Here is a 27,329-nt window from a genome sequence, read left to right on the forward strand (position 1 = left end):
TGCTATGCAAATGCTGTAACTCTGACTCCCTCTCGTCTGAGACCTTTCCCTCTTTACGATCAAAGCAGCTGCATAATCATTTTCATTTAAAAGCATTTTTCTTTGTGAGTCTCAGAAAAACAGAGATCACAGAAAATAGGTCAGTGTATGCCAGAAGTGGAGTGCCTTTCCCAGAGCGGATCACTCTTCCTGTGAAGATTCGGCCTCACGATCGCTCTCGCAGTAGAAACGGGGGAAGGGAGGGACACACAATAGAGAGAGAGGTCACAGGAGCCTGACTCGCACGTTTGTCTTCTCTTTTCACTGATCCTCGTCTTTCAGTGCTGCCCGGGCCAGCTGACTGCAGCTGTGGCAAAGGTTGAGAGTCACACCCCTGGGGTTAAAGGATTTGCTCTCTGTTGTAGGAGCTGGTGAATAAAGGGGGTCATGGGGTCACGTTAAATGCAGACTCTGTCCTGAACACGAAGATACGAGTTTTAGCGATCGTTTGGGTAAAGATAATAATTTTGTCTCTGATAGCTCTGTGCTGGATATACTGCTCACTTCAGTGATGTGAAAAACGTCATACTGAATGATGAGATAATCGTTCTTGTTTCTTCACAACTATAAAGAAATTTGTGGTGATCAAAGACATTTTTCACCTGGGTGGTGTGTTGGAAAAAAACCCATAGACTAAAGGAAGGACCTGAGGTATGTACAGACCAGAATTTCATTGAGACTTTGGGATCAGAACCAACCTAGAACACCCTAACAACCATTCTAGAAGACCAGAAACTCCAAGAAACAGACCCAGACCAAAACTAGACCCCAACATTACTTGCGTCCCATTCTGTCTTGGAGCGCAAGCACAAAAAGTTGCCTACAGAACAGCATGCGAGTACTGAATTGAGTTTTCTTACTGAACGCCATGTTAAAATGCGGGTAACACTTTATTTCCATGGTCCACTTTAGACATTCTTCTAACTACAAGTAACTTTGCAACTACATGTCAACCAACTCTCATTAAAGTATTAGTAGACTGTAGTAGGCTGTTAGGGTTTGGGTTAGCAGAATACATTTATGTACTTGCAAAGATATTTATAGTCAGTAGAGTGTCTGTTAGGGAACATCAAAATAAAGTGTTAAGCAGATATTAAGCAGAAAGTCTACAAATACTTTAACTAGAGTTAGCTGACATGTTGCAAAGTTACTTATAGTTAATAGAATGTCTAAAGTGGACCATTGAAATGAATTGCTACCCATATTTTAACATAAACCTACAGATTTATTAGTTATTCATAACTAATTCACACACGTCATACAAAGCAGCCAAAGCCAAAACTTCAAATATGATAATCTATGAAATGGAAAGTGAAGGGAAATGTCAATGAAGAGCATGTCACACAAATCCAGCAGCATCTGTGTCGTGTGAAATGTTTTAAGAGCTTTGGGATGCACCGATCCCTGGGAAAAAACTCACAAAAGCAAGAGCTGTCAATCACAGCACGGGGGATGGGTTATTAGGACCCCACCCCCGCTTCAAAAGCACACACGCACTCACAGCAGGCTCTGACCCACAGGGTTAAGGTCACCTCATTTACCCTAAACATCATGTCACATTTAAATACGTTTCCCCCTGAACAGCAAGAGTGAATTGTGACTGGCCGATGGATGCTCTTTTTCTCACAGACGTCAGTGCTCTCTTTTTCCTCTTGTGCTCTATTTCTGTTTTCCTCTCATTTCCTCTGCCCCTCCTTTTCTTCACTCTTAACCTCTCACACTCAGTACTTATTCAGATAAAAAAGAGGTTTGACCCTGATCAACTGAGTGAATGTTTTTCTGTTCTCTCTTTTTTTCTTTCTTTTATTTCAGATGTCCTGCAGACTAGTAAAGGGTGGAGAAATGAATCATCTACTCCTTCCAAACTCACTAATGGAACTGAAATGGATATATTTAGCAAAATGCCCAAACTGATATTTTCTATCTTATAAGACTTTTAAACAATAGTGGCTTAAACTTTGGTCTGTTCACATGCAGCTATTGTATGGCTTCAAAAACTTGTTCATATGGACATGCTGACCACTTTTATAGTGGATCTTGGGTGAACTAACCCTTCCAATAACATACTGTATCATTGCTAGATTGGATACATTGAAGTCTCCGCGCGCAGCCTTAACTGACCCAAAACCACTGTGCCACACACAAACACCAATCTCACGTAAAACCCTAACTCCCTTTTCAAGTAAGAGACGGATTAAGAGAGTAAGAACCTTAGAGGTGAAAGCAGGCAGCATGGGCCTTCAGTGAAGGGAGCAGGTTTGTAATCCCTTTACCCAATAAGATGTCTTCATTGAGCGTATTAGAGCCCATTGAATAACCCCAGCTGACCCTTTTTCTTTCCCTCCTTCTTTCTCAATCCCCTGTTTTCCCTGTCTGAGCTGCTAAATGGTAGTTTTGTATTTTAGTGCAAGTTATTTATATTGCTAATCATCACTACTCGTAATCAAATTTATCAAATGCGATTAATCACAATAAAAACACAAATCAAACAAAAATTGTTGTAATCACAGTAGCCAAGAGAGCTCAACGCGCTGCATCTGAAGAAAATGCATGCAAATAGAAAAAACATCAGCAACTTAAGAAAACATCTTCATCAATTTGACATGTGCTGCAAAAACTCACAACGCAACCAAATACAGAAATGTGCTGCAAATACTCACAATGCAACCAAATACACAAACACGCTGCAAGTACTCATAATGCAACAAAGTACAGAAATGCCCTGCAAATACTCACAATGCAACCAAATACAGAAAAATGTGCTGCAAATACTCACAATGCAACCAAATACAGAAACACGCTGCAAATACTCACAACACAACCAAATACATAAACACACTGCAAATACTCACAAAGCAACCAAATACAGAAATGTGCTGCAAATACTCACAAAGCAATCAAATACAGAAATGTGCTGCAAATACTCACAATGCAACCAAATACAGAAATGTGCTGCAAAAACTCACAAAGCAAACAAATACAGAAATGTGCTGCAAATACTCACAATGCAACCAAATACAGAAATGTGCTGCAAATACTCACAAAGCAAACAAATACAGAAATGTGCTGCAAATACTCACAATGCAACCAAATACAGAAATGTGCTGCAAAAACTCACAAAGCAAACAAATACAGAAATGTGCTGCAAATACTCACAATGCAACCAAATACAGAAATGTGCTGCAAAAACTCACAATGCAACCAAATACACAAACACGCTGCAAGTACTCATAACGCAACAAAGTACAGAAATGCCCTGCAAATACTCACAATGCAACCAAATACAGAAATGTGCTGCAAATACTCATAATGCAATTAAATACAGAACTACAAATATTCGCAAAGCATCCAAATACAGATCTGCAAATACTCACAAAGCAACCAAATATAGAAACACGCTGCAAATACTCACAACACAACCAAATACATAAACACACTGCAAATACTCACAAAGCAACCAAATACAGAACTACAAATACTCACAAAGCAATCAAATACAGAACTGCAAATACTCACAAAGCAACCAAATACAGAAACATGCTGCAAATACTCACAACACAACCAAATACATAAACACACTGCAAATACTCACAAAGCAACCAAATACAGAACTACAAATACTCACAAAGCAATCAAATACAGAACTGCAAATACTCACAAAGCAACCAAATACAGAAACACACTGCAAATACTCACAAAGCAACCAAATACAGAAATGTGCTGCAAAAACTCACAATGCAACCAAATACAGAAATGTGCTGCAAATACTCACAATGCAACCAAATACACAAACACGCTGCAAGTACTCATAACGCAACAAAGTACAGAAATGCCCTGCAAATACTCACAATGCAATTAAATACAGAACTACAAATATTCGCAAAGCATCCAAATACAGAACTGCAAATACTCACAAAGCAACCAAATACAGAAACACACTGCAAATACTCACAAAGCAACCAAATATAGAATCACGCTGCAAATACACACAAAGCAACAAAATACAAAACTACAAATACTCACAAAGCAACCAAATACAGAAACACACTGCAAATACTCACAAAGCAACCAAATATAGAAACACGCTGCAAATACTCACAACACAACCAAATACAGAAACACAGTGCAAATACTCACAAAGCAACCAAATACAGAGACATGCTGCAAATACTCACAATGCAACCAAATACAGAAACACACTGCAAATACTCACAAAGCAACCAAATATAAAAACACGCTGCAAATACTCACAACACAACCAAATACATAAACACACTGCAAATACTCACAAAGCAACCAAATACAGAAACACACTGCAAATACTCACAAAGCAACCAAATATAGAATCACGCTGCAAATACACACAAAGCAACAAAATACAAAACTACAAATACTCACAAAGCAACCAAATACAGAAACACACTGCAAATACTCACAAAGCAACCAAATATAAAAACACGCTGCAAATACTCACAACACAACCAAATACATAAACACACTGCAAATACTCACAAAGCAACCAAATACAGAGACATGCTGCAAATATTCACAACACAACCAAATACATAAACACACTGCAAATACTCACAAAGCAACCAAATACAGAAACACACTGCAAATACTCACAAAGCAACCAAATATGGAACTACAAATACTCACAAAGCAACCAAATACAGAACTGCAAATACTCACAATGCAACCAAATACAAAAACACACTGCAAATACTCACAACGCAACCAAATACAGAAACACACTGCAAATACTCACAACGCAACCAAATACAGAAATGCGCTGCAAATACTCACAACACAACCAAATACAGAAACATGCTGCAAATATTGTATGTGTGTTGTAAATACAGTATTTGGTTGTTGTAAGTATTTGCTTGAATTGTGGGTATTTGCAGCACATGTGTTGTCAAACTGATGATGTTTTCTTAATTTTTTTTTTTCTTTCCCTATTTGTATGTGTTTTCTTCAGTTGCAGCACATTGAGATCTCTTGGCCACTGTACATAATACTAGTTTTGAAGAGTAAACTATACAAATACTGCAGAAATGTACAGAATAAAGTTAAATAATTTATTTTATTTTAAATTAATCCATTGTTTTTATTTTATTTTTAGTAATTTATTTTCAAGACACATGCAGTTTTGTTTATTAACCGCTAGAGTGCCAAAATGTACATAGTGCATCTTTAAATAATAATAGTATATGCCTTTACTTGTGCTAAAGTTAAGTGTTTGAAGAAGAGGTGATACTTTTATAGATTCTATAGGAACATATTCAAGTATTATTTTAATTATTCCACCTTTGTTTAGAGGAACACTTGACTAAATATTTAGTTGGTGTGAGACATCTTTAAAAACCCCATAATCAATACTGAGGTCAACTTATTTGAATAACAATTGCTCAAGTGTGACTTTCCCACCAAATGAGGGCAGTTTCCTCTGTTTTTCTCAGGGTGGTGGATGTTGATTCTTGGCCCTGCCGTGCTCTGCTGTGGCCATAGCAGATGTTCCTGTACGGCCCGCTGCGGCGTGCTGGTCAGTGTCTGACGCACAGTCTCCCTATTAAGGTCAAAGGTCCAGCAACATCGGGAGACAGACCTCTCGTATGGGTCAGAGAGCACCGTGATGCTAATAGAGGCTGAGATCAGTGTGTGTTGCTTGGGCAAATGGTTTTACACCTATTAAATGGTTAAAGTTTAAACCCACTTACCACATTCCTCAACACCTGAACCAAGAGCTCAGACTGTCTGGGCTATTGATGTTGTAAGGCCACAGCACTGGTGAAACTAAGCTTTTTCCTAAAAAATCAGATAAGAATAAAACCTTTGTAATCTCAAATATTATAATACAGATGACAACAGGAAAGAATTAAGGGCAGAATAAGATTTAAAGATTGAACTTATTCATTTAAAAGGGCTAAAATTATGACTGGATGTTCCAATGTGTGTGCATGCGTGTACTAGGGATTCATTCCAGCTTTTATGGCTATGTTCATGGAGAGAACTTTTTTCTAAATAAAACAAGTTTCTCAAAGGGATAGACGTATTACAGTCCAGCAAAATGTTTAATGGTCAGTGGATTCTGACAAGATGAACACTTGGGTGAATTTTCTCCTGATAGTAAAAAATTATGTGTGAGTGTCCTACTGTATCTGGCATCATGTGTAAATGTCTTGATCCCAGCTATTATTAAAATGGAATATATGTTTTTTTTTTCCCAACATCAAGATTTATTTAATGTAATTTTTTGTTTAAGCACTCATCTCAGTCTGACTGCCATTTATTCTTGGTGCATGCATTTAATGTTGGTCTCAGATCTGTGAAAGGTATAGAGAATTTTACTGGTTCTGTACATAATGCCTTTTTTGGCAGCACTGTCTGTTTGCTTATTACCAGAGATTACTGAGTGACCAGGTACCCAGCAGAAAATAATATTAAAATTCTTTGATTCAAGAGATTACAATTTGATTAAAATCTTAACAGTTGTTGGGTGATCAGTTTTTATAGATTGACATGATTTTGAATTTATTATTATTATTTTTCTTTAAAAAAAAAATGCTCCTTTTGCAAAGAAATCTCGATGAACTTCAATGCCAATAATACAGCATTTGCCTCTGCAGTGAAAACTGAACTTTGGTCAGGGATGCGTGTACCCTGATGTAGTTGATTTGTTGCAAAAGCTGCTGTTACTTGATTTCCAGATTTATATCCATCTGTGTATATTGGGGTATTTTGTGGGAACATTGCTCTTATATGCAAGAATTTCTGGTGATAATCATTTGGATGAGTTTTGATTTTTGGTTTCTTGCTAAATCCAATTAGATTTTGCATGGAGGAATTCTGCAAAAATGTGTTTGTTCCAAAATGTTTATATTCACTTTCCTATTCTCCAGATGGGTTTTAATGAGTAGACCAAATGGATGTAACATGGTTTCAATATTTTTTAATTTTCTCGCAAAGAAAAAAGCTGAATAGGCTGTTCCTTATTTGTTTTTAAATTTGATTGTAGAGCCAACTTTAGTCGCCTGATTTCCAAGGAAGGTTCATTGGCTTCCATATATAAACTTTGGACTGGCTCCTAAAGCCAATCGTATGCCTTAGTGGTGTACCAGTATCCAAAAGTCGTATATATAATTTCCTGGCTGATCCATAAATGATACTTCCATGGTCCAGCTTTGAGCTGGACAAATTCATAAGAGTTGAACTGTCTGCTTCCCGTTTGGTTTTGGATAAAACCTTTAAAACGTTTGTTTTTAAGTGATTTAATGTGTGGAATCAAAGACAGTTTGCTGTAAAAGGTGATACCAAGAAACCTGGTCTCTTTTACAACTTTAATGGGGACTCAGCTCTGGTTCATTGTACAAAGAACGAAGCTGACAGAAATGGAAAAAAAAGTTACCGCTAAAATACTTCCTTGAGGTACACCAAGTTCCTGTTTATGCAGGCCATACTAGGTAAATGATCAATGATGATCAGAGATATATTGCCTTTTGTATGTTGGAAAGAAAGACTGCACGGATACTGACTAATCAGACTTCAGGAGAGGCTGCGTTCCGGATCAAAGACCAACAATTCAACCCCAGAAACCTGGAAACACATAGAGTGAAAACACAGCCAAGCAAGCAAAGAGAGCAAAAGGTGCCATCTGAAATTTGTAGGACACAAATCAGTAAATGGATAAAAAAAATAAACATGACTTGGAAAAAGATACAAAAAGAAATAGCATCAATTTGTTTAAGAATATACTGTATCTTAAAGAAGTAATTTAAGAGTGTCCATGATAAGGAAAAGAAATAAAATGATCCAGTTTGAAATAATCATTACTGTATGTTCAAAAAGTTTTTTCCAAGGTGAAAATATTAAAAGCTGCAGTCCGTAAGATTTGCCTCTTTGTCGCCATCTCTGTCTGAAACCTGCAATTGCAGTTATATGTGGAATTATTATCGTTAAGTGCGTTGTGCATCGACTCCTCAGTGCGGATAAACCTAATGTTTGGTGTCAGTCACCGTATCGGTGTGGATACTTGTACTTCAGAATCACAGATTCTACATCTTGGAAGTATGACCAAAATAAAGATTTTCACCGGAAAATATCATCTGAACAAGTAAGTAACATTTCTGCCACTTTTGTTCTGACCAACTGAGGAAAAAAGCATTAGGCCAATGGTGATTAAATCTAACGAGCTCGGATCACGCCAAACCGTGCAAATTGTTATTACTGTTATACTTTGTTCTCAAATTGTTAATGTTAACAACATCAGCATTGTGTGACTATGAGTATTTAGTGTATATTAGCGTTACCTGTAGATTTCAATTTCTGTAGCAACTCCGCAGTTGGAAGTCTTTTGCTTTTGACTACGGGTGAATCTCCAGTTGTCACTGATGATTGCCATTTGAAACCTTTCTGGATTACAATCCGCCATCAAAATGATAAGTTTAATTATTTCAGCTGCTGTGAGTACAGGCTATAAATGATCCACTACAAGTAGCATCTTCACATGATATAGCTACTAAAAAAATAAAGTTTTTAAATTTTTGTGGTTGTACCATCTGACATTTTACAACTTTGTTTTCCTGGTTTTAGGAGAGTTTTGTCAGTAGGTCACGCCTGGAAACAAGTTAGAGCAACCTAAACCAAATAAAGCCAAATCAGCTTTGGGTGCTTTAAGACGGTTTTCTCAGTAGGGTAAAAGCCAAAACAATCAGATGAGAAGACAAAAAGATTTCCATGAGCTTCCTCCACAGAGAGTGATCTAAAAAAGCTCTAAATCAGATTAACAAAACAGCTCTAAGCTCTTCACTGCATAAATACACAACATTTACAGCAGATCAGCACAAAATGCTCTTCCAGAATACATCTAAATAAAGATTTATTTTATAATATTAGGTTATGATTGGTGAAATAAGATGTAATACAGGGCATCCTCGTGTGTTTGTTGACACTGTCCAAGCTAAAGTTTGGTCACGAACAAGCTTTAAAATGAAAATCTTTGGCTGCATTCTGTCATGTGATTTGATTTTAACACAACTTATCATTACCTTCTGATGTTGAGATCTTCACTTAGGAAGTCTTCACCATCCTAAGATGCATGCTAAGTGTACCTATGGTCATCCCTTGAGGGGTTAACCGTGTGTGTGGTAACACATTCCTGGTTGTTTGTGTAGAGTGGCTACAGCCCACTCACTGCTCTTTGACTCTATTACCCTTATAAGGCAGGCAGCACCATGGCAACCAGAGGGCTTGAATAGCAGTGTCAAATCCCTGAACACACAGACACACGCTCACTCACCCGCCACTACTAAGAGAGAGAGAGAGAAAGAGACAGAGAACAGAACGAGGTTTGTTGGCCAGTCACCACAGACGCTCGGGTCAGCTGTCTCTCCTGACCGTTGGATCTCATGATTTACTGATGAATGGAGAAAGGCAGGGGACGGGAAGTGGCAGACGGCTAAAAAAGCTTCGGATCAGTTCCTGGAAATGCTGAGGCCTCGGAGACCATACGGCTGGACGAACCGGCACTGACGACACAAGGTACGGAAGGACTCTCTGTCCTATTTTGTACTGAGACTTTCCTCTGCATGGCCAAAAGGTGCTTCCTTCTCTACTGTGAGAACTAAGTTGAAAGAGCATTCAGGATTGTGTTGTTTAACAACGAGAAAGACCAAGGAACTTTCTTGAACTTTGATCCTTGAGGAGCAGGGTGGGGGCTGAGTTCTGTTTATCATTACCAGGTTGCTGTCTGCTTGTTTGGCATTGTGGTTTTGTGCTGTTTGGAAATCAACTCTTCATTGAAGGAGGCAGTTTCTTGTTGGATTACATGACGTTGAGATAATTTTATTGCTCTTTCATAGCTCAGGGGACTGGAGTTCTCAGTTATCAACTTTGTCTCAAATGTTTCTCCTACTTAGAAAAAGTAAAAGTAGACACAAATGAGACCATTTTTAATGTGCAATTAATTCATAAAGCTATAAAATGAATGCTTGATATCTCAGGTAATTTGGTCTCGGAAGATTTTCATGAGAAATGTTTGAGGTCAAAGACTTTGGTATCTTTTGGAGAAACTCTGGAGAAGACACTTATGAGATTAGAGAGATGTTCTTCTCAGCAGAAAAATCTGGGAAGCAGAAGGCTTAATCTAAAATTTGTATTTGCTCTCCTTTTAATCATATCGCCATCTAGGAGGATACTAAGTAACCTAATTTGTGATTAGGTGATTAGAAATGATTACAAATCAATCTGAAATACACTTGCAGGCTGAGCCAAACCTACCCAACTGACCTGTAATACCCTCAACGTTTCTAAACACAACGGCGTGTTTCTCAGTACTGAAGGAACTGGTTTAACTTGTTGGTTACTAGGGGCATGTCGACTTGGTTTTCTTAGTGTAATGTCACAGTGACTGCTAGCTGAGAAGGAAGGCGTTTCATTTTATCCATGCTCAGAGCTGTGCAGCATGTGGATGAGCTTGTCTTTTTCCCTGAAGTCTGGGTGCGTTTATGTGCAATTTATTGTTTCCTGTGAAAAGGGCGAGGTAAGCTGTCCAACTCGAAAGGGAATCGAAAGGGATCTTGAGATCCTCAGAGGTTTTGTGGTTAGGGGACATGAAGAAAAGCAACAGGGATGATCGCTCCCCTGACGGAATTTTGATATGACACTGGCAGCAGTAACATGTCAGCCTGGTAAGCCTTGGAGGTCTTCAGAGTGCTGTTAAACGTGTTTTTCATCCAAGTCTGACTTGTTCGGCTTACTGTCTGCAGCTTAAAGGGATTCGCTCTGGGGCGGCTCTGAATTCTCGACGCGGGAAGGTTTCTCAAGCAGCTCCGGCTGGTGTACACAGAGATGGCTATGGTGAGCGGGGGATGGGCCAACCCCAACGGCAGCGCTAATGGACTGAGTGAGAAAGGTTACCTGCGGGGGGAGGAGGAGGGAAGCTCGCCCCGGGCAGGGAACAGCGACGTGGAAGGTGGCGAGGAGGACAAGGCCTGCGTGGTGGACTGTGTGGTGTGTGGAGACAAATCCAGCGGGAAGCACTATGGTGTTTTCACCTGCGAAGGGTGCAAAAGTTTCTTTAAAAGGAGCATCAGACGGAACCTCAACTACACCTGCAGGTGAGAAACACAGATGCATTATCCATCACACCGTCTTCCATTGTTTAGCAAACAAGTTTGTGTTTTCCAGCTCCCCTTAAATGATTTGTGATTGGTCAGACACAACAGCCAATCACAGGTTCAGTTTCCAGATGCAGCTCAGCAAAGGAATTTGGCTGAACTTTCTGTGAACTCTGTTAACCCCTTATACTGACATTTAAATTAGTGTATGTAAGTGAACATTTACATATATGTGAATCAGAGCCTGTAATAAAGGAGATGAATAAATAAAATAATCATGTTAATCAAGTAATAAGTACTAATGTTAAGATGTAGGCCGTTTTCTGCAAACTTTTTTATTTTACATTGCATAAAACCATTTCTTAGTTAAGCACAGTTGTATTTCACCAGTCAGGTCACATACACCTTGTCCGAACCAGATGCAACACAACAATATAAGGGCTGCATCCGAAAATGCAAACTTCCCTACTATATAGTAGGCAAAAAACAGTATGTGACAAAAGAAGTATGTCAGAATTCATAGGACTCATTAAAGGTCCCGTTCTTCATGATCCCATGTTTCAAACTTTAGTTAGTGTGTAATGTTGTTGTTAGAGTATAAATAAAATCTGTAAAATTTTAAAGCTCAAAGTTCAATGCCAAGCGAGATATTTTATTTAACAGAAATCGCCTACATCGAACGGCCAATTTGGACTACATCCCTCTACTTCCTTCTTTAATGACGTCACTAAAACAGTTTTTTGACTAACCTCCGCCCACAGGAATACACAAGAGTTGCGTTTGTAGAGTGTGTTTGTCGCCATGTCGTCGAAACGCTGTTATTTTCATCCCGCAGTCCAATCACCGGGTCTGATTCCGGCTCAAATTGATAGGGTCAAATTAAAGACATGTTTACAATAACACTGAGCGCGTGCATCTCCACGTTATGGTAAGAGGCGTGACCTTTCCGGGACCTTTCCACTAAGCTGCTGTCGAATCACAACACAGGAACCGCTGGCACAATCAGAACTCATTACGTATTTCTGAAGGAGGGACTTCATAGAACAAGGAAGTCATCAGCCCGTTTTTATGACAGTGGAAACAGCGGTATACAGATAAGTAAATTATGTGAAAAATACGGTGTTTTTTTACACGCGAAACATGAACACATGTTATATTGCACACTATAAACACAATCAAAGCTTCAAAAAACCACGAAAAACGGGACCTTTAAAAAATACTTCCGCCGGGATTCTGAAGTATGCATACAATGAACACTGCGTAAATGGCAGTGAACTGTCGCTGGTAGGTCACATGACAATGACAACATGGTGGATGTAGTACATCCGGATTACATCCATACTACACATATTCATTCTATATAGAACATACTTTTTATTAATAAATTATTACTTATTTAAAATAAACACCTACTCAAGAAAGTATGCGATTTCGGTCGCTGCCGAGCTTTCTTGTTGATGAGCGCTCATACTGACAACGACAAGTCATTTTCAACTTAAATTTTTAGGTGAAAGGTGTAACAGAAATTGCAACAAAGTTGAGCAGAGTTTAAATGTACAACAGCGTGACCAACAGTTAATTAACCACCTGTCCCTGAAATCTGAGTTTTTGTCCTAACCAACTGCAACCGTGACAGAACATTTTGCTGGTCGCATTGTTTTTTTTGTTTTATATCTGCACCGCCGCCATGATTATCTCTGCCCACTAATGATCTCATTGGTATAAAGTCCTGCTCCACATAACTGTCAATGTCAAACATTAGATATCTTTGATTGGAAGTGATTGTGTTGCTTTGAGCACGATGTGATATTTAATTTCCACAAAAATTCCCAGCCATTACAGCTGAAGGTTGCACAAATATACATGGCTGTCGAAACACAATTGTGCATGTTGTGTGTATAATTGGTCTCTTACAGCAGATCTAACATTAGCCCTGCTGCCATGGGAACTTTAGGAATGAATGAACAGTACTGGGTCCTTTGCGTTTGTGCCAAGGTTATGCGACTGATAATTTACCTGAGAATCACTTGAGAGCTCTTTGCACATGACAGCTTATGAAGGACAGAGATTAATTCACAAAAATGACCAATGCATTCAGGTTTATATGTTGGATTATAACCTGCAACCAAAATATTTGTATTAATTAGTGTGTTTTTCCATTAGCTTTAGAATTTGTGTCTTTTGAACATTAACAAACTGGGGCCTGAAAATGCAAACTTTTAAAATAGGGATTCAAAATGCAAGTTTTTCAAAAGGATACCATTATCATCTCTGTGTAAACTACAAAAATGCAAAATTGTGAAAACAGTGACGTTACGCACATGTGTTCAGTCTATTGGCGTGTAGTGTTTCTTTACAAAGTGACATCGCCAACTACTGGCCTGGCATGCATAATACAGCGTTTTTAGTTGTTTACGTGGATCCATTTTGACAACGTTGTCGTCTGTACGCGAAAAACAAATCGTGTAAATGTACCCCAAGCAGAGATTTCAATAATATTCAGGGAAAATGTGATTTAATTTTATTTATTTAAGGATTTTATCTTGTTTTAATCATGCAACATGACAAAACTAATCAAATCTGTGAATAGTGATGTTCACACATATTTACAGTTTCACTGTTTATTTGAACGCTCATTACCTTTTGAAAAGTGCTAAATCTTAATTGTTCATTATCTCATGTACTATCTTGACTCAAATGTATTTAAATTACCTTCACAGGTCGAACAGAGAGTGTCAAATTGATCAGCACCACCGTAATCAGTGTCAGTACTGCCGTTTGAAGAAATGTTTCCGGGTCGGTATGAGGAAAGAAGGTCAGCAAACCAGTAGTCGACTAATATGTATATATGTAATGTAAACGTTCTGCATATTCTTGTTTATTTATATTAAATATCTGACTGTTGTCCTGAACAAACAATTTCCTACATAACTTTATTAGATTCATGTTACTTGCCTCATTGGAATAGGGAGTTATTTGTTTATAATCATTATACTGATGTTTCCTTTCTCTCTGTTTTGTTTTTCTTTTATTTTCCAGCGGTTCAGCGTGGTCGAATTCCTCCCTCCCACGCAGGCATCAGCCCAGCCTCCATGGTTGGAGCAGGTGGTGATGTTGGAGGAGGTCCGGGCATGGGTGCTGATTTCTTCAATGGTCAGCCAGTGTCTGAACTCATCTCTCAGCTGCTGAGAGCAGAGCCATACCCCAACAGCCGCTATGGAGCCCAATGTGGCCAGCAGCTCCCAGGAGCCAACAGCTCAATCATGGGGATTGACAATATATGTGAGCTGGCAGCCCGACTGCTCTTCAGTACCATAGAGTGGGCCCGGAATATCCCATACTTTCCTGACCTGCCCGTGTCGGAGCAGGTGGCCCTTCTGAGGCTCAGCTGGAGTGAACTGTTCATCCTGAATGCAGCTCAATCGGCTCTGCCACTGCACACGGCCCCCCTACTTAGCAGCTGCTGGTTTTCACTCCTCCCCCATGCCCGCTGACCGCGTCGTTTCCTTCATGGACCAGGTGCGGGTCTTCCAGGACCAGGTGGACAAGCTGGCACGACTGCAGGTGGATTCTGCTGAATACAGCTGTCTGAAAGCCATCGCTCTGTTCTCACCAGGTGAGTGGTGAACCTATGTTAAAAATGTATTCCAAAAGTAGAATTCTCTTGTAGAATTCTCACCAAATCAATATTTAACTAGACTACTAATTTAACTATTACTACTGTTCATACTCAGGGATACAAATTTGAATTACCTCGTTGAGACTCATCCTACACTCTTTGTACACAGATATTGTCTTGGAGGAGAGTACCATTACATTGCAGGTTATCAAATATTTTTGCCTGCCAGACGGAACAAAATCCCATAGACACATTCAAAAGGCATAGCCACGTCTATAACTATCACAGAAACTTGGGCTTTTGGGGTGAAATATTTTGACTTAAGTAACCACATAGAAAGCCCCTGAACACCCTAGAAACTGCATAGCTACTTGCCTAAAACCCCTACGAACATTTTTACCTACATAGAAAATTAGTAAAACTGCTCAGAACATCTTAGTAAATGCTTAGCAATCTGCTAAAACCACTCAGAACACCTTAACAGCATAGTGCATTAACCAGTCAGAACATGTTGGTACAGGATATGCTTAATAACAGGCTAAAATCAATCAGAACACATTAGAAAAACATAGCAAAATGCTAAACCTTTCAGAACAGGTTAACGCATAGAAACATGCTAAACCCCATCAGAACATGTTAGTAAAGGCACGGCAACATGTTAAAACTTCTCAGAACACATTAATGCATAGCGACATGCTAAAATCACTCAGAACATGTTAGTAAAGGCATAGGAACACGCTAAAACCCCTCAGAACACGTTAGTAAAGTCATAACAACATGCTTTCTTAATGCATAGCATCATGCGAAAATCAATCAGAACATGTCAGTAAGGGCATAGCAACATGCTAAACTCCTCAGAACACATTAGTACAGGCATAGCAACATGCTAAAATCACTCTGAACATGTTACTAAGGCCATATCAACATGTTAAACCCCTCAGAACCCTTTAGTAAATGCATAACAACATGACATGCTAAAACCTCTCAGAACACATTAATGCATAGCAAAATGCTAAAATCACTCAGAACATGTTAGTAAAGGCATAGGAACACGCTAAAACCCCTCAGAACACGTTAGTAAAGTCATAACAACATGCTTTCTTAATGCATAGCATCATGCGAAAATCAATCAGAACATGTCAGTAAGGGCATAGCAACATGCTAAACTCCTCAGAACACGTTAGTACAGGCATAGCAACATGTTAAAATCACTCTGAACATGTTAGTAAGGCCATATCAACATGTTAAACCCATCAGAACCCTTTAGTAAAGGCATAACAACATGCTAAAACCTCTCAGAACACATTAATGCATAGCAACATGCTAAAATCAATCAGAACATGTTAGTAAGGCCACATCAACATGTTAAACCCCTCAGAACACATTAGTACAGGCATAGCAACATGCTAAAACCTCAAATAAAAAGATAACGCATAGCAACATGTTAAAATCACTCTGAACATGTTAGTGAAGGCATAGGAACATGCTAAAACTTCTCAGAACACATTAACGCATAGCAACATGCTTAAAACACTCAGAACATGTTAGTAAGGGCATAGAAACATGCTAAACCCCTCAGAACACATTAGTACAGGCATAGCAACATAAAAACGCATAGCAACATGCTAAAATCACTCTGAACATGTTGGTAAAGGCATAGGACAATATGCTAAACCTCCTCAGAACATGTTAGTAAAGTCATAACAATATGCTAAAACCTCTCAGAACACATTAATGCATAGCAACATTCTAAAATCAATCAGAACATGTTAGTAAGGGCATAGCAACATGCACGTACAGGCATAGCAACGTGTTAAATCAATCAGAACAAATGCTAAAATCAATCAGAACATGTTAGTAAGGGCATAGCAACATGCTAAAATCAATCAGAACACATGCTAAAATCAATCAGAACATGTTAGTAAGGGCATAGCAACATGCTCGTACAGGCATAGCAACGTGCTAAAATCTCAAAGAAAAAGTTAAGGCATTACAACATGCTAAAATCACTCTGAACATGTTAGTGAAGGCATAGGAACATGCTAAAACTTCTCAGAACACATTAACGCATAGCAACATGCTAAAATCACTCTGAACATGTTGGTAAAGGCATAGGAACATGCTAAACCTCCTCAGAACACATTAGTAAAGGCATAACAATATGCTAAAACCTCTCAGAACACATCAATTCATAGCAACATGCTAAAATCAATCAGAACATGTTAGTAAGGGCATAGCAACATGCTCGTACAGGCATAGCAACGTGCTAAAAAGCTCAAAGAAAAAGTTAAGGCATTGCAACAAGCTAAAATCACTCTGAACATGTTAGTGAAGGCATAGGAACATGCTAAAACTTCTCAGAACACATTAACGCATAGCAACATGCTTAAAACATTCAGAACATGTTAGTAAGGGCATAGCAACATGCTAAAATCAATCAGAACATGTTAGTGAGGGCATAGCAAAATGCAAAAATCAATCAGAACATGTTAGTAAGGGCATAGCAACATGCTAAAATCAATCAGAACATGTTAGTGAGGGCATAGCAACATGCTAAAATCAATCAGAACATGTTAGTGAGGGCATAGCAACATGCTAAAATCAATCAGAACATGTTAGTAAGGGCATGCTAAACCACTCAGAACACATTAGTACAGGCATAGCAACATAAAAACGCATAGCAAAATGCTAAAATCACTCAGAACATGTTAGTAAAGACATAGCAAAATGCTAAAATCAATCAGAACATGTTAGTGAAGGCATAGCAACATGCTCGTACAGGCATAGCAACATGCTAAAATCACTCAGAACATGTTAGTAAAGACAGCAAAATGCTAAAATCAATCAGAACATGTTAGTGAAGGCATAGCAACATGCTCGTACAGGCATAGCAACATGCTAAAATCACTCAGATCATGTTAGTAAAGACATAGCAACATGCTAAAATCACTCAGATCATGTTAGTAAAGACATAGCAACATGCTAAAATCAATCAGAACATGTTAGTAAGGGCATAGCAACATGCTAAAATCAATCAGAACATGTTAGTAAGGGCATAGCAACATGCTCGTACAGGCATTGCAACATGCTAAAATCACTCTGAACATGTTAGTGAAGGCATAGGAACATGCTAAAACTTCTCAGAACACATTAACGCATAGCAACATGCTTATAACGCTCAGAACATGTTAGTAAGGGCATAGCAACATGCTAAAATCAATCAGAACATGTTAGTAAGGGCATTGCAACATGCTCGTACAGGCATAGCAACATGCTAAAACTCAAAGAAAATGTTAAGGCATTGCAACATGCTCAAATCACTCAGAACATGTTAGTAAAAACATAGCAACATGCTAAAACTTCTCAGAACACATTAACACATAGCAATATGTTTAAAACAGTCAGAACATGTCAGTAAGGGCACAGTAACATGCTAAAACATGGAAGAACATGTTAGTTAAATGCATATCTATGTGCAAAACCCATTCAGAACACCTTAGTGGAAGGCAAGTTTTGCACCAGTAAATGCCACTCTTCACAAACTGTAAAATTCTATTTAGTTTGTAAAAAGGCAAGTCTACTGACAAATTTTAGTTTTCTAGGAAGTTGTTTGCAGATAAAAAGTAAAGAGGCCCAGTCATGCCAAGTGTTTCTCTGAAGCACATCTTTGAAAAAGAGAAAATAACATTTCCAAATGTCCATTGTGCTTGCTGTGTACTGTTGTTTCACTTCCAGTGTTGTAAACTTTCTGTTTCCTGCAGACGCATGTGGGCTGTCAGATCCGGCGCACATCGAGAGCCTGCAGGAGAAAGCACAGGTGGCCCTGACCGAGTACGAGCGCATGCAGTATCCGGGTCAGCCCCAGCGCTTCGGCCGACTCCTGCTTGCGACTGCCTGCCCTGAGAGCCGTTCCCGCCAACCTCATCTCTCAACTTTTCTTTATGCGGCTGGTAGGCAAGACGCCAATCGAGACGCTTATCCGGGACATGCAGCTCTCTGGAAGCTCCATCAGCTGGCCATACGCACCTGGACAGTAGATGAACAATCAGAGAACTTGTTCCCATATCCCATCTCAGGCTGCTCCCGTGATTCCACAGTAACTGTGTGGATAGATGTAGTGTTGCTGGTTTTGTTGATTGTGTATATACTGTATGACTAAAAGAGGGTGACACATTATGTTCCTATGCAGTTAAATTGAGCCATCCAGTACCAGGATACCTCATGTTTCACATCATGAGCATCAACAAATTCTGTCAAAAACATTTGACAAGATGAATGATAAACCAAGGACTGATTATGAAGAAGTCAGCTGATATGTGACACAGATCCAAAGCTTTAAAGAAGAGTTTGTAATACCTTCTTTTTGAGAGCATAGTGAACTAGTGTAGATGTACATTAAGAATCTTTGTAACAGGCTGCATAAAAATGTTGGGATATATACTTGAAAAATCAATGGTGAAAGTCAATGGCTATGTTTAGAATGGAATACTAACATACTGCAAACTAGGGATGTGCCCGAAGCTGAATATGTTCAGAAAGGAAATTACATTCTACAGAGCCCCTAACATGGTGATGGGAAAAATTAGATTTTAATACTTTTGCATTCCATCTCAATTATATTGTATACTTAATATGCTATCAATATGCAGGGTATCGAAAATCGCTTTTGAATGTGTGCTCACTTTTTACTTTCAAATTTGCCTTCACACATACTCTATGTATAGGGAGCGGCGGTACTGACCACACATTTTACAAGATAATTTGTCTGTCAATGATGCTCAGGATCTGTTGCACACCAAATCCTCTGACATCGTCCTGGCAGTCATCTCTCCTTACTATCTTCACGTGATAAGTAAAATCATGATGTACCTACTGTAATGTAACCAACTACTGCAGCAAGCCTACCCCCTTAAGGGGCTATTTTTCCGTGCCTTTCTGAATTCGGATTTAGGCCTTGGGCACATCTCTACTGCAAACTGCACACTACTGTATACTGCTTTATATTGAATACTATGTGAAACAGTATGAAATATGCAACCTTACATGTTCCGAACAGTACTATGCTACATTTTTGTCACATGACCTCATCATATTGCATGTTTATCGTATAAATATGATACACTGCATTGTGGGATACAATATTCTGTGCAGTGTGTTCTGGTTGTGTACTGCATATGTTGGCAAATGGCCATCCAGGTATTACACACTATGCACACTATACATACTAGGCCTACTAAGAAATATTAAGAGTAGTATGGTAGTATGCTACTCCGAACATAGACCATGTCTTGTCCTTTTTAAACAGATTTAGTGAGTTTTTCATTGGGGTGGAAAAATGGTACAAAGTTTTACATTGCTGACTGTGGGAAGTATCAAGTATTTTTGCATACTAAAAAAATGAATGATAAATAAATAAGCTCTTACGTAAGAAGACCGTTGCATTTTCAGAAGTGTATTGAAAAACGTCAAATAAACAAACTGCTAAAAAGAGAGAAGGATATTTGGTCCAACTTTTCATCTGAATTTTATGAATACTGTATTTCCGTGATTAGTGATACTGCAGATATCTACGCATTACGCTTTACTATACTTACAGGTTTCATAAAAGCATACCCTTTTGAAGAAGTACAAGTACTTATTATGGAAATAATATACTTTAAAAATATAATTTAGCGCAAACTGAATGTAGTGTTTTCAGACAACTGCATGTTACTTGTAATTCTCAAATCAAGTATGTGCTTTAGTATGTTAGTCAACACATCAAAATAAGTGTAGTTACTTATTTAAAGTATGACAAAATTTTATTAAAACATAGTTATTTAATATTTACTTTAAAGTAAAACTTTATTACAAAGTGCACATTTTTCAAATGTTCTTAAGTGTGTTAAACATTTATGAAAGTGTGCTCTCTTTAAAGGATTAGTTCACTTTCAAATTAAATTTTCCTGATAATTTACTCACCCCCATGTCATCCAAGATGTTCATGTCTTTCTTTACTTAGCAGTGTCTACACTGCCAGAATTCTAATAGAGAAGAAGAAGAGAGCTAGTTCAAGATGAGCATTTATATACTTTTTTTTTTTTTTTTTTAAGAAAATGAGCGATGATTTCTCTAGATAAGACCCTTATTCCTCGTCTGGGATCATGTAGAACATTTTGAAGCTGCAATGAAACTGTAATTTTGACCTTCAACCGTTTGGGCTCCAGTGAAGTCCACTATAAGGAGAATAATCCTGGAATGTTTTCATCAAAAACCTTAATTTCTTTTCGACTGAAGAAAGAAAGACATGAACATCTTGGATGACATGGGGGTGAGTAAATTATCAGGAAAATTTTAATTAGAAAGTGAACTAATCCTTTAAGTACTCATAAGTCGACTTTTATTTCATTGCAAATATAGTAAGTTTTATAAAAAATATACTTCTAAGATTTGAAGTACACTACAAGTGCAGATTCAGTTCATTTCTTTTTCACAAGGAACATTTTTCAAAGTAATTTAGAATACATTCATTAATTTATAGTCCATTACAAGTGAGGAAAAACAAAGTTCCGTTATAAAAATACTACACTGTCTTTTGAAAGTTTTCCAAATATTAATAATTAAAAATTAAACTTAGGTTTACTTCTTTTTTATTTAATGATAATAAGAGACTTTTTCTTCATTATGGTCACAAGCTAGTTACACCACCTTGTTATTTTTTACTTTTCATCCATAAAAATCAGAAATTTAAATGATGATCATATCACTTTATGATAATCATACCACCCACCTGCTGAAGAGAAAACCCTTGGCTATTTTTGGGTTTGTTGATAATGTGGCTGACTCTCACATATGAATACTTATAAAGCAGCGTCATCTGCAGGTGATTCAGTGCTGGCTCTTATCTACATCATGAGAGCGAAATCAATGTTTTAGTTGTGTATAAATGCCCATGAATGAATCCCATCAACATTTACACATGCTCAACTCACAGAAGTGATTAAGTAAAGTAATGAATTAGACGAATAATGCGAGAGAAGTGTAATGTAGACTTGAGGGCAGGGTGTGTGTGCTGCAGCCCAGCCCCATCATGACACACAGTCAAAGGGGAGGAATCGAACACAATCACTCACATTGTTATCAGTGAAAATCACTGAAATAAACACCCAGGAGACCCACTTGGTTATAATTTTTTTAACGAGCAGAAAATGTCGTTCATACCCGGCCAGCCTGTCACAGCTGTTGTGGTGAGTTTGGGTTCGAGAAAGTTTTAGCATGTGAAGCTTCACTAGCATTAGTGCACTGCTTTGGTGTTTTTAATTCTGACAATGACTGAGAAGCGGTTAATTTAAACTCTTTTTTTTTTTATTTAAACTATTTTTATTCCTAACACTAATCTATGACATGACAGGACAGTTTAGTAAAGTTTATTTGAGTTTAAGCTAACAGTTGATCTAATGGAAATGGTTAGCATGCTAGGCTAACGTTAGCCAGGGGCGAACAATGGTTATTTATTTATTTCTCTTTTTTTATTTATTTATTTTTTTAGATTATAAAAAAATATTGTGGGACACAATATAACAAAACCAAACTTTTTACGAGTTAAACAGACCTTATAAAATTTAACCATGGTTTTATTGTAAAAAGTGACACTTTTGTTGTTTTTGGCAGATTGATTACCATTTGTATAACCAGTTTCACTACAGATACCATGGTTAAACTATGGTTAGTGTAGCAAAACCATGGTTTAACGACAATAACCATGTTTTTTTGTTTTGTTTTGGTTTTATTTGTAGTAATACCATGGTAATTTTCGTAAGGGAGAGCGAAACCAGAGAGTGTATGTGGGCTCACTGAATTACTGTTTGTACAAAGATCCAATAAATACTGAACGATGCATTTTATTTAGGGTTTAACTGCTCATTGCTATATTTAAACTGTGCTGATGTCACTCAGGTGTGGCTCCTGAGTTTTCCTCAGGTAGTGCTGCCATATATGGTCATGAACAGCTGTGCTGTAGGATGTGTCTCAAATCCTAGTGAGCCACCTACCTAGACAGGATTTTTGGGCATCATTCTCAAAAAGACTGCCTGTGTTGATAGCCAAATACATTTTGAAACATAAACTCAGTGTGCCTGCTTCATAAAGACAGCTGTCTTGTGTTTTTCTCTCTCTATTTCAGCAACGAATTGAGATTCAAAAACTACGGGATGGCGATAATTTAATATTAGGATTCAGCATTGGAGGGGGAATCGACCAAGATGCAAGCCAGAATCCATTTTCTGAAGACAAGTCAGACAAGGTGAAAAATCATGTTTAGTTATAATTAATTATATTAGAGTGAGGCATTTTTCCTTTCTGCTGCTGAGGTCAGTGTCTTTAAAGTGATCAGATGTCTGAAATGTTTTAGTTTTTAGTTGTTTTTGGTTCCTATCTTTATTATTATTATTATTATTATTATTATTTATGCTATTTTTTATTACGTCTGTCCTCTTAAGTTTAGTTGATCCTTTCTTTTTTATTCATATGTGCAAAACTGCATAGCGTTATCGACTTCTTGTAAACTACAAAAGTGCGAATTTGTGGAAATGGTGACGTCATTCACATGCGTATTACATGTTTTTTCTTTACAAAGTGACATCGGCGACTACAGGCCTGGCATAAAACAGTATAATAACAGTGTTTTTAGTCGTTTTCACAGATCTGTGTGAGCGGTTATTTGTATGTGAAAACTTTTAGAAATTGATTAAAGGGACTAGAAATTTTGATTAAAGATTACGAGGGCATATGATTTTCAAAAAAATTATGTGCACGCATAATTTATAATAACTGCAACTGCAACTTTCTATAAAAGAATTGTCTACTTTGGTTTCGTGGTGACTTTAATTTAACATGAATAGTTAGGCTAATATGTGACTACCTTGAAACCAATAACAGTGTCTCTATTGGATAATTTATAATAGCACTCTTCAGGTTACCAAGTTATCAGTGTAGCTTGCAGCCCCCTCTGTTGGTGGAAATAATTACTACACCATTGCTCTGGTAACCAGCAGGCTGTGTTGGTCAGGGTTTTTGTAGTGTATTTGTGGGTGTTTTGAACAAGCTGTAAAACAGAGACATTTCCGGGGACTTTCTGGTCACAGTAATTCAGAGGTGAACCTTGTAACTTTATTTATTTCACAGGGAATCTATGTCACACGTGTGTCTAAAGGTGGACCTGCAGAAGTGGCTGGTCTCAGGATAGGAGACAAAATTATGCAGGTGAGAGATCCAGACCTGTCATCCATGTTGTAAGAAGTTATTAGTGATGATTTCTCTTTTATTCTCCAAAACAAAACCTGATTTTATTAAATGAATCTCCACAAGAGGGAGCTGTGACATCATGTTTTTTGTCTATTATTATTCTTGCGGTGGTTTCCCAAAAATTCAATTTGTGTCATTACTTGCTTACTATTTTACTTTTACATGTGGTTTGAAATCGTACGTCTCTCTCTCTCTCTCTCTCTCTCTCTCTATTTATTTATTTATTTATTTATTTTTTTGAAAGTCACTGAGTATTGAGGCTGTCAGGCATCACAATAAATGAAAAAGCAACATAAAAGTAGTATATGACTCATGTTTTCACAAGTTTTACTACAAATTACATCACTGAAAATCTTTACATCTGCTCTTGGCACTGTAGGTAAAGGGTTAGTTTTTAGTCATTTATTACTCACGCTCATGCTGTTCCACACCCGTAAGACCTTCGTTAATCTTCGGAACGCAAATTGAGATATTTTTGTTGAAATCCGAAGGCTCCGTAAGGCCTGCATAGGGAGCAATGACATTTCCTCTCTCAAGATCCATTAATGTACTAAAAACATATTTAAATCAGTTCATGTGAGTACAGTGGTTCAATATTAATATTATAAAGCGATGAGAATATTTTTGGTGCGGCAAAAAAAAAAAAAAAACGACTTGTTTAGTGATGGCCGATTTCAAAACACGAATATAGTGATGGCTGATTTCAAAACATGAATCAGTGGTTCGGAGCAGCAAAGTCATGTGATTTCAGCAGTTTGGCGGTTTGACACGCGATCTGAATCATGATTCGATACACTGATTCATTATGCTCCGAAGCTTCCTGAAGCAGTGTTTTGAAATCGGCCATCACTAAATAAGTCGTTATTTTGTTTATAATTTGGTGCACCACAAATATTCTCGTCACTTTATAATATTAATATTGAACCACTGTACTCGCATGAACTGATTTAAATATGTTTTTAGTACATTAATGGATCTTGAGAGAGGAAATGTCATTGCTCCCTATGCAGGCCTCACTGAGCCATTGGATTTCATCAAAAATATCTTAATTTGTGTTCTGAAGATGAACGAAGGTCTTAGGGGTGTGGAACGGCATGAGGGTGAGTAATAAATGACAGAATTTTCATTTTTGGGTGAACTAAACTAACCCTTTAAAAGTTAACAAGAGAAATAATGTCCTATTTTGTTACATTTTCCATTGTTCTAAATTGTTCTAAAACACTTTTATAGTGTTTTGTCATTTATTTGTCAAATACTTGTGTCTTGTGTATGTTAATTATTTTAAAGAGAACCTGTTAATATTTTTACATTTATATCTTATTCTTTATAGCACAAAGTCCACTACAAAGGGAGTTATTCTCTATATCATTAAGCAGTGTTTCTAAACTCTCTAAAATTGCCTCGTTTGCAGTCTTGAGTTTCTTCTGGGAATGTACATGTCACAATATTCCTCATAAAATAATTCCTGCCCAAGGTGGGGCCTGGCTTAGTTACATTAGTTGTGTTTTGAAACTCATGTTATGGTAAGGGCTGTGACATTTCTTAATCATGCTTGAAGCGGTTGACCAATCACAACACACTAGTCCAGCCGACCTGTTAGAGCACAATGCACTTTTCGGAGGGAGGGGTTTATAGAAACAGGAACTAAACAGAGCATTACTGACACTTTTTTTTTGAACATTCAAGCATGAAAACGTATATTAATAGACCCCAAAAACAAAATCAAGACTTTGTAAAAGGGCATAATGGGATTATTAGTTTTCACCCATTTTATGTAGTCACCCTCATGCTATTCAAAACTGGTTAGCAAATGAGTTGTAATGCTCATACGGGAAACACTAGTTTGAATCTGTCTCGCAACCTTTCAAGACACAGTTCTTCCTTTTTTTCCCAATGTAATTTTCTCTTTCTCTCTAATAAAAATGGCAAAAGACCAACAATTCAATAAAAACACTGAGCCTTTTTATGTCCTCCTGTGTATACTGTGTGTATAGTTGTTTATGTGGGATAAAATGTCATATTAGTTTTTGTGTGCTCTCAATGTTAATTTCAGGTGAATGGCTGGGACATGACCATGGTGACACACGATCAGGCACGAAAAAGACTCACTAAGAAGAAAGAAGATGTGGTCAGGCTTCTCATCACTAGAAAATCCCTGGAGGAAGTAGTCAGACAGTCCATGATGCAACACTAATGCAGATCTCAAACACTCATTGAGCTAATTGAATGTCTAATAAAAAACAAACAGCTTCCCTCAGCCAAAGAGTGATGCCAAAAAAACAATTACACTCAGTATGGACTTGATCAGTCACCTCTGTTATAGATAATTTTGATGTATTGAACTCTAACTGAACCACAGTGTGAATTATCACTCTCGGAGGACAATGGTTTGCATTCCATAATTTGCTACACTAATTTTCTTTTAGCTACACTTTATGCCAAATACTACACTATCTGTACTATATATACACCTGATTGTATCTCGGCGCCTGTAAACTCCATATCATTTCATTCATAGATCCCAAGGGCTACAGTGAATTGTCACCTCATTTCTCTTTGCACCTACATATACATTTTTGTAAGCCTGTTAATTAATCAGCGAGAATACAGCTATACTTTAATGACCACTAATTTCTCTTTTTACATTTTTGTAACTCTTCTTCTTGCGCCTCTTTTTGTTTTTAATTAAAACAATATTAGCGTGGTATCTTTTGACCATGGAAAAGATGAGCGGTTTCATCTGGATTTGGCACAATAGGACACTACAGTTCTTTTTTTCTCTATTCTTTTGATTTGAAAGTGTTTTTGATACTGATTTTTTTTTTTTTTTTTTTTTTTTTTGGCATTTTGATTGTATGAAGATATATTTTCACTTAAGCGAATAAAGGAATCTTCTAGCACATGATTTGTATGTTTTAATTGTAATTGAACTAAATGAAGTGTTCTGTGTTTCAGCTCTGATGTCTAATGAGTCTCTTATGGGGTCTTTGTTCAGGGCTGTAAATGTCTGTGTCTTCACATTAAGCTTGAAGATGGTGACATTTCAAAGCAACAAATCTATTTCCTGACCTTTTGCTGTTTGTCCAGGCAGTTTTGTACTTTAGGCTACTTTCATCTCTTTAATGTTAGCAGGCAAAGGTGAGCATACAACCAGGTAGCTCATGATGCGATTCAGAAAGTGTTATAAAAGTGGGGCTGCCAATAATTATAGGGAAGTGCTAGCTGTGTATTAACACATCCATGTTCTAGAGCATATTAGATACAACCATGTG

The 27,329-nt window shown here is 37.6% G+C and overlaps 2 protein-coding genes across 2 annotated transcripts; both read left to right on the forward strand.

Annotated features, from left to right (window-relative positions):
- The first annotated feature begins 9,302 nt into the window (after window positions 1-9,302).
- On the forward strand, window positions 9,303-20,267 carry nr2f6b (nuclear receptor subfamily 2, group F, member 6b). The gene is given in 8 exon segments (XM_048172815.1): window positions 9,303-9,579; window positions 10,574-10,727; window positions 10,806-11,156; window positions 13,877-13,971; window positions 14,196-14,608; window positions 14,610-14,772; window positions 18,537-18,658; window positions 18,660-20,267. Coding segments are annotated over 6 exon segments (1,215 nt in total). The 5' UTR covers window positions 9,303-9,579; window positions 10,574-10,727; window positions 10,806-10,887; the 3' UTR covers window positions 18,813-20,267.
- Window positions 20,268-21,784: 1,517 nt separating this feature from the next.
- tax1bp3 (Tax1 (human T-cell leukemia virus type I) binding protein 3) lies at window positions 21,785-26,957 on the forward strand. Its single transcript, XM_048173154.1, has 4 exons — window positions 21,785-22,001; window positions 22,937-23,056; window positions 23,938-24,015; window positions 26,111-26,957. Exons 1-4 carry the CDS (start codon window positions 21,963-21,965, stop codon window positions 26,249-26,251), a joined length of 378 nt encoding a protein of 125 aa, XP_048029111.1. The 5' UTR covers window positions 21,785-21,962; the 3' UTR covers window positions 26,252-26,957.
- The last annotated feature ends 372 nt before the right edge of the window (window positions 26,958-27,329 follow it).

This window comes from Megalobrama amblycephala, linkage group LG21, assembly GCF_018812025.1.
Source record: "Megalobrama amblycephala isolate DHTTF-2021 linkage group LG21, ASM1881202v1, whole genome shotgun sequence".
Taxonomy (NCBI): Eukaryota; Metazoa; Chordata; class Actinopteri; order Cypriniformes; family Xenocyprididae; genus Megalobrama; species Megalobrama amblycephala.

Coding starts and splice junctions, on each gene's coding strand:
- tax1bp3 (XM_048173154.1), top strand. CDS start 21,963: ATGTCGTTCATACCCGGCCAGCCTGTCACAGCTGTTGTG. Junction 22,002..22,936: donor AGCCTGTCACAGCTGTTGTG/GTGAGTTTGGGT, acceptor TCTCTATTTCAG/CAACGAATTGAGATTCAAAA. Junction 23,057..23,937: donor CTGAAGACAAGTCAGACAAG/GTGAAAAATCAT, acceptor TTTATTTCACAG/GGAATCTATGTCACACGTGT.